General features: G+C 40.3%; 1 protein-coding gene across 1 annotated transcript in view; it reads left to right on the forward strand.

The window, feature by feature from the left end:
* Positions 1–7,426, forward strand: part of LOC121314798 (aromatic-L-amino-acid decarboxylase-like) — a 42,285-nt gene extending 34,859 nt beyond the window's left edge. Inside the window, exons 12-14 of the mRNA XM_041248483.1 lie at positions 4,706–4,804; positions 5,378–5,479; positions 5,804–7,426. Of these exons, the coding sequence (XP_041104417.1) occupies positions 4,706–4,804; positions 5,378–5,479; positions 5,804–6,004 (402 nt within the window). The 3' untranslated portion in view covers positions 6,005–7,426. The remainder of the gene's footprint in view (positions 1–4,705; positions 4,805–5,377; positions 5,480–5,803) is intronic.
* The last annotated feature ends 1,228 nt before the right edge of the window (positions 7,427–8,654 follow it).

Below are 8,654 nucleotides of genomic sequence, written 5' to 3' on the forward strand. Positions count from 1 at the left end.
CAGCTCCGAGCTCGCCTCAGAGCCTGAGATTCCAGTGCCCTCGAACTCGGTTCAGGCACTGATGGAAAGGGCCGCCAACTTCCTCTAGGCACCCTGGAAGGCAAGTTCCGAGCAGCACAGGCCTGTTTTCAGACCAGTGCAGACTTCCCCCCCCCCCCCCCCCCCCCCCCCCCCCAGCCCTTTCTGCCGTTCCCTGACTTCCTGAAGGAGGTCAAATCCTCTTGGCAAAACCTGGCCTCAGCGCCCAGCATGTCCAAGAGCGCAGCCGCACTTGCCTCCATGGAGGGAGCAGATGTGGTAGGGCTGCACTAGGGCCGCCATGGTGTCCACCGGGGGGAACTGTGCAAGCCCTCCCAGTAGGAGGTCTAGCCAAGGATCCTACATGCCCTAATGGCCAATGCAGGATCAAAGAAGCCCACCTGAAAAAGGTTTACACAGCCGAAGCACAAGTGACACGCCTTGCAAACATGGGAGGCCACTTGATGACCTACCTGGATGGCACGCTGCGCTCTGTTAGCCTTCCCGAGCCACTAGCTTCAGAGCTACGTGCAGTCTTGGGCACTTTATTGGAAATGTCAGGGTTCCGAGGGCAAGCCTTGGGCAGAAGCCTGGCATGCAGACAGACTCTGGCCATACTTTTGGACCAGTGGTAGAGGGGCATCAGCACGCCAGCGCCCAGGGAGACAGTTCCACCGGAACTGCCCACGGCAGACTGCCCCAGCAGGGGCCCTGAAGTCTTGCGGCCTCAGACACACCCATACGCACAACACCATCTGTAGGAAGGAGCAGTGGCCGACACAGCAATTGTGACAGAGAATCTGTCGAGGCTGGGTCTCACCCTCAACAATGCAAAGAGCCAATTAACAGCGGTGCAGAGTACGGTTTATTTGGGTCTCCGGCTGGATTCCCTTGCAATGCAAGCCCACCTGTCGGACGACAGGACAGCTGCTATTCGCAACTGCCTGGACCTGTTTCAACCAGGGTCCACAGTGCAATTATTGTTGTGGCAGAAACTACTGCGTCTGATGGTCGCAGCATCCTCAGCTATTCAACTGGGGTTACTTCACATGCGCCCGCTTCAAGCATGGCTCAATTCCTTTCGGCTATACCCCAAGCACCTACTGTCCCTCAGGGCTGTACCACTCCCGGGAGTGGTGAACTGGGCGGCGGACCTCCTCTCCAGAGAGGGTCCTCGCATGGCAGAATGGCGACTGCACCCTCAGGTGGTGCAGCGCATTTGGGAATGCTTCAGGGAAGCCCAAATCGAACTCTTTGCCCCCTGTGGTTCTTCTTCTTTCACAAGAGAGTGGTACGCCTACTATAAGTGGAAATATTTTCAAAACTGGTGCATTGCTGGAGGCCAGGATCCCGTGTTTACAGTTTCTGCAAGATCTACTAGAGGCAGGTAAATCCCTCTCTACATTGAAAGTGTACCTAACAGTCATATCTGCCTGCCATGTTCCCATCCACTAAGTATCCCCGGGTGCTCAAATTTTGGCTCTCACGAAGGCCGTGTTTGAGCCCATAGATACCAGAGAGCTGAAATATCTCTCTATGAAGACAGCCTTTCTGTTAGCTATCACCTCCGCTAAGTTGGTCAGTGAGCTACAGGCATTGTCTGCACAGTTCCTGTATGTGCATTTTGGATGATGGAAACAGGGTATCGTTGTGCACGAACCCTGCTTTCATCCCTAAGGTGATTACAGCATTTCACTTGAATCAGTCAGTGGATCTAGAGGCTTTCCACCCCCTTCCCTTTGCAGAGGAGTCAGATAGGAGATTAAATTCCCTCTGCCCAGTTCAGGCATTGAGATGTTATGTGAATAGAATGAGAGGACTGAATCAGTGTTACCAGCTCGTCATTTGTAATTTTGATTCTTCGCTTAGTGACTATTTATTACCTCGGTGAGGCGGAACCGAGGACGTCACTCCGCGGAGGGGCCTATCGGCAGCTTTGATATAAAATGCTCAGCGAATACCTGACAAGCAGGAATATCCCAATATTCAATTTGGCAGCCATCTTCTCTTTCAGAAAAAGGGTTACATTCGTAACCTATCATTCTACAGACATGGCACCACGGATAAGTCCCAATTGACTGTGATGCTTGTTTGAAAAACAAACTGTTATAAAATCACTTGTTAAAATTTGATTTTCTTGAGCTGAATGTAATTTAGGCAAACGGCATAATTAAAAGAAAGATATTCTGTGAGACTGATATTATATTTTGAGAAATTATTATATATTAATACAACAGATTTCATTGTATTTTACGGCTTGTAGAGACTTTAGAGCTCTGTTAAACATAAAAGCACACAAACATACTTAAATATACTACCACAAACACGTAGCAGACAAAAAACTATGTATGTTTTTTGATTGATTACTGAGATCATTTTACTTCGATTTCAAAACTGCTGCAGCACTCACAGGCCGTCCTATAGGGGATGAACATGATCACGCTGTTTTTTTCCCCGAAGACCCTATTTGGTGTAACACCAGGACAGACTGCGACAGTTCAGGTTTACAGACTCCCATCATCACCAATGCATTTAACAGACAGGTGTGTAGGGTTAATCAGTTGATCAGCGATAAGCTTTTCGTGTATCTCAATTACAACTGAGACATGTATTAATAATAACGATAAACTTGTGAAGTACTGTATTTCGTATTAGTGTATTTGCTGCTCATACAGATGCCATTTGCTGCCTTCATGTTTAATAATAGCCTACATTTTTTCTCTTAAGAAAAAAACTATAAAAAAAGGAATGCATTGAGAGTGTGTGTTTTTGATAATACTATCATATAAATAGTTTTGTTTTCACCTTAGATAAACTTTTGTTTCCCAAAACATTAGATCATTTGACGGCACAGATTACTGTTACACTGTGATTCATAATGTGTGCTACACAAGTTTAAAACCTATATCTTTTTGATCTGCTTATCTTATTTTAACGTTTGTATCTGCCCCACACCATTTGAAAATAATAGATAGATACTTCTCTTTGGTGTTCTGTTCTTCTGTAGAATAGTTGATGGAAAATCTGTACATGGTCCATACAATTTTTCAAAACAGAAACCAGGTTATATACGAGCACACAGGGTGGATGCGCAACACAAGCTGAATCAAAAACCTGTTGATTTAAAAAATAAATAAATAAATCATTACCTGACTGATATATGGGGGATATGCTAGGCTTTGCCTAGAGTGGCAAGTTGCCAAGTACCGGCCCTGTATATACTGTATAGTGGGGTCTAATGAATTGGTTTAAAAATCCAGATAGATACAGACACTGTTTAGATAATAATTGTTGGAGAAACATCCATTTTAAGAAACTATAGATTAAAAGTTGAACTGTTTGAGCTAGTAAAAGACAATTTGGTTTTAATATGAATTACTGGAGCAGTAACGGGAAAGCTTTAAAGTGCACCAAATTCAATTTAAAAGGGGAACCTGTGCTTTGTCAGAGAAAACACTTTGGGGGCTGAAACCTTCAAAAGCTTAAACAATGTCCTTCCGTCCTTATCTTTATAGCATCAGGCTTTCACGAGTGGAACATCAAATAGGCTTTGATGTTACAATCACTTAAAGTAATAAAACGAAAGTGGACCCGCGTGTCCAATGATATCTGATAGGTTAAGGAATAAGGAGTGATGTCTAAGAGAAGCTATAGTAAATCCCAACATTGTACTGTCCTGTTGATTCTGTTACTACATGTGCTTAGGGAATATTGAATACCCAACTGTTCGACTGTATTGAATGAAATATCTTTGGTGACATTTGCAACTAAGACTTGGACTACAGTAATTTCTACTCATGGATGTGTGAAGAATAAAAAGAACGCTAACTAAATTGCTTATTTAAAATAATAATAATAAAAATAATAATAAGCAAGTGTAAGGCTAATGCACAACATAGGTGCAATGCATTTGTTGTTTTGTAAATGGCTAGGGAAATGTCTTCTTGTCAACAGCCCCAGGCAAATTAATGTAATGTTGGTCATAATACAGGTGACAAGAATAAAGTTGAATTCTAATGCAGAGTAATACACATGTCTGAAATCAAAACAATATAATTGATATGGGTGTATCTATAAATAAGAGACCCATAAATAAGAGAAAGGCTCTAGACTCCCTATTTTTCCATGTTTTGGCCTAGGCTCAGGTTTGTTATTGTTAGGAAACTCATTAATATGCTTGCAAATGAGTGCACACAATACCAATGGCTATGTTATTAAGTTTCCATTTATTGATTCCAATATTCAGAAGTTACACGTCTATAGGATAAACATGTATCTTTAGACATGACAAATGTGGAAACCTAGTTTTAAACAGAAACTAGATAATGATCAGTTGCCTAATTCTCTGGGAGACAGCTTGGGTAAGGAGATGGTCTGTCAATGATCTTGTCTCGCTTGCACGATGCTTGTCTTATATATCTTACCTAACTGCATGTATGTGTAATTGAACTTTGTGAACTCTGCTACCTAACGATATCTAAACACTATCAATTTCTTGGCATGAGTTATGATATTGTTCCACACGCAGAATATGTGCAAGGTCAAGGTATACCCCAGTTTATCAATTCTTCTGCATCGTCCAGGCTTGTTGAATAGATAAACATATTACCACAACTGCAGCTGGGCTCCAGTGTGCTTAACCTTTGTTGATCCCTACATTAGATTAACTAGAACTTCTTCCCCACAGCACTGGCAGATACCACTGGGCCGGAGGTTTCGCTCTTTGAAGATGTGGTTTGTTTTTCGGACATACGGGCTGAAGGGGCTGCAGGAATACATTCGAAAGGTATCAATTTTCAAAAAATATATATATTTTTATGATCAGCACCTCAGAGAATACAAGCCAGTTAATCGTCAAACTATATTAAATAAAAAAAAAACAGGGAGGTCTGGCCCAGGAGGTGAGTAGTATTTCTATATGAACTGTGCTGCCATCTTGTGGCCATTATAAATATATTTTTAAGACACAACACTAGCCTGGTATTTCCACAAACAAATAAATAAAGAGCCATGGGCTTAGAAGCAGCTAAATCAATAAGAAGTTTTTTTGAATATCGACTTGTATTTGAACAACCTTTTAATAGCTTGTGAGTTTGTGAATTGTTACTGTATGTGTTTGCCTGCCAATAATGGGGGCTTTATTGACCTCCCAGCTAATTATGTAGTGTACATTTATTATCGGTTGTCTTCAGTTTTTTCCATAACAAATGCTTGCAGTTTAGAAAGATTTACATTACTCAATAACTTAAATGTGAAAATATTTAAAACCCAGGGGAATAAACAAGCATAGTAAACAGCTTTAAATGAAAGTAAAATATTAAAAATACTTAACAATTTAATCAAATATATTCATCTTCAGCATGTGAGCCTTGCCCATGAGTTTGAAAGCCTGGTACGTCAAGACAAACGCTTTGAGATCTGTGGGGATGTGGTCCTGGGACTCGTGTGTTTCAGACTGAAGGTAAACATTACTGATAAGAGTTACTGAGAAATAACTCGCTTGGAGTCTGTGCTTTTAATGGGTATGTCAGTTAAAGCACAAAACAGAAAGTACTGCTCTTAAGTGTAACTATTGGAAAAGAACAGTCATTACAATACATAAACAGAAAGCACTGTTCTGAAAAGCTATGTATTGCAAACTGTTCAAATTCCTGAAAGATACCAGTAAGCATAGTGTTACTATAGACCAAAGGGTCACTATGAGACATTTTACCAATGTGCCTCTTTGCATGTATGTAACTATGTATGACAAAATATTTGTTTCTCTCTTTTTTTTTCCAAATAGGGATCCAATGCATTGAATGAAAAACTCCTTAAAGCAATAAACAATGCCAGAAAGATCCACATGGTCCCATGTTACCTGGCAGACAGTTTTGTGCTGCGGTTTGCTGTGTGTGGCCGCACAACAGAGTCTAAGCATATCCAGCTTGCCTGGGAGCACATCAATGAGTTCGCCACAGAGATCTTGCAAGAGCTGCAACAGTGAGCACTCCTGGGATGCCATCACGTCATGGATTTTTCTGATAAAATCTATGTGATTTTCTTCAAATCCTTAATATATCTTGAAAAATCATTGATTTGTTTTACAGGTGTGTGGAATATGTGTAAGTTATTTAAAGTGTATATTTGCGTGTATGGGGTATGTTGGGAGGACAGGCAATTGTACATCGTTACAGCCTTTTTCATTTATTTCATTGTTATTCAGTTATTACCATGTTATTACATGGTTATGTGCATATACTTTCTGTTTAGAAAGACAAATAGCAAAAAAACTATGTGAATTACTATTATTATTAACAGTAGTTTATTAATTTGTTTAACACATTGTTTGGTTGGTAGATTAGTAACAAAATGACTCCCAGCACAATAAGTATTTCTATACAATAAGTAATTTAAAAAATGGTTTTAGAAAAACAAAACCTGATTACTTTACTTTCTCTCTCTCTGTCCAGTTACTGCTACAGGGGGCTGCCATTATTCATAATAATAATAATAATAATAATAATAATTGTTTTACATAGATTCAAGAGGAACCTATATACAATTAGACTTTCCACATATGTCTGCTTTTAAAACCAATCAGCTTTGACTCTTGATACAGGTTTCAGATTGTCTGCTGCAATATAAAAAGTCAATTTATTAGATGTAGCTTTAATGTAAAATTTGAATAGAAATTGTTCGGTATAAGCCTTTTAATTTATAATTATAATGGTCTGTTCTCTTTTTCTCTATGATGTAATGAGTTGCATATGTGAACGCTGCCCAGTCATCATTCTCGTACAGAGACCATGCTGTTGAAAACTGTAATGAGGGGAATCATGTAATTGTGCCTTTGGTCAGGTCTGTGGTCAGCATGTATTTTGTGTCTGAAATAATGTTTTTGGTTTAAACAAGTGAATGGATGTACACTGGTATTGTGTTTTTGCTCAAATGAAATACATCTATTTACACTCCCACAAAAAAAAAAAACTGTTCAAAGAATATGTTTTAAAAAGAAAGGATCTCTGTAGTGTATTGCCTTAATTGGTGCAGTTTATCGGCATTTGCAAATTCCAGTATTCTGATTTTCCTTACTTACTGTAAATTTGTGGACAGACACAACTGTTGGGTGCATTATTGTATATCTAATGGAACGCATGCACTGAACATAAACAAAACAACACAGTTTCAAGTACTAATGAGCACTTTTACTAAACAAATAAAAATAAAAAAACAACAGTACAAACAGCAGAAGGGCAAAACAAAAGGTTCTACAAAACATGCGAAAACGTAAACATAGGACGGGACATGCACCTCCACCTTTCACCAGCATCAGTCCTATTCTTCCTAACTAGCATCTTTTTATACACCTGTGGCATGGAGCCTTAATTAATCATTTAATTATTTATTCAATTCACGGCTCCAGCCACATTCCCACATGTTTTTACAGGCAGCATTTTGCCCCCTCCCTGCCAATCCATTATTCCCCATTTAACCCTGCCACACACCTCCCCCCTCTGTGTGCAGTAAACATGGCTGCTGTTGGTCACCCCCTTCCATTCATGTCCATCTTTCCCCATGAGATCACTGGAGGGTGGGTTGGTGATCGAGGCTGTGGTGGAGGTCTCCTCACCGCTGAAAGTGGGGCGAGGCATTCCGGAAATGAAAATGCTAGTAGTGGCAACTCTGGCAGCAGAAATGCTGGCTCCCCTGGAGCTGTAGCCAGCAGTGGCAACGCTAACAGTGGTGCAGGGCACTCCGGCAACTGCAACGCCAGCAGTGGCAATGCTGACAGCAGAAATGCTGGCTCCTCTGGACGTGCAGCTAGCAGTGGCAATGCTGACTCTGCCGGACCTGTAGCCAGTAGTGGCAACATTGGCAGCGGAAATGCTGGTAGTGGAAATGCTGACAGCAGTACGGTGCACTCCAGCCCTGGCAATGATGGCAGATGCACGATGATGAATAGCATTTCATACGCATACCTAAGTGTACATTTAAAGAACATCACTGATTTACACCTCAAGACAAACAATCTGTTCAACATGTGATGCACGTTTAAATTGTGATACAAACCATACAAATCCAGGCATGTTTCGTCAACATCTACAGTGACTGAATGTGGTAAAAAATAAACAGTGAAAATAGAATCAAAATTAACCACAAGAGGTCACTTTTCTATAATACACTGCCTAAAGCATTGCTTGTCCACCCCATGCCTGACATTTTGCACATTCTGACTCATTTACCGTGCTATATGATAGAATACTCATCATCATACAACAGATATTTAATTAGTGTTTTATCCCTTAAATGTTAATATTATACAGAAGTGTGCAAATATATTAGAACACCTCAAGATTCATCATGTATATCCTTTATATACTGGTACCTACCTGCATGAAAACCTCTGGGTGTAAGAATTTCAATTTTCGGTCAGTAATCAGTGATATTGACACAATAGACATGCATGTGTGAAAATGTTAGACCACATTGTGGTATTTTCCATTTGTGGTTATGTGTTCCTTTTCTCTGAGTATTTTAAAATTATTGCACATGTTGCATACTGAAGTCATCAGTTAAATGAGACATTCACTAATTTGTCTAGATTGACAATTTTCTAAAATGTTCAGTTACATTGGTTTTCATATGCACAACAA

Source organism: Polyodon spathula, chromosome 4 (assembly GCF_017654505.1).
Source record: "Polyodon spathula isolate WHYD16114869_AA chromosome 4, ASM1765450v1, whole genome shotgun sequence".
NCBI classification, from domain to species: Eukaryota; Metazoa; Chordata; class Actinopteri; order Acipenseriformes; family Polyodontidae; genus Polyodon; species Polyodon spathula.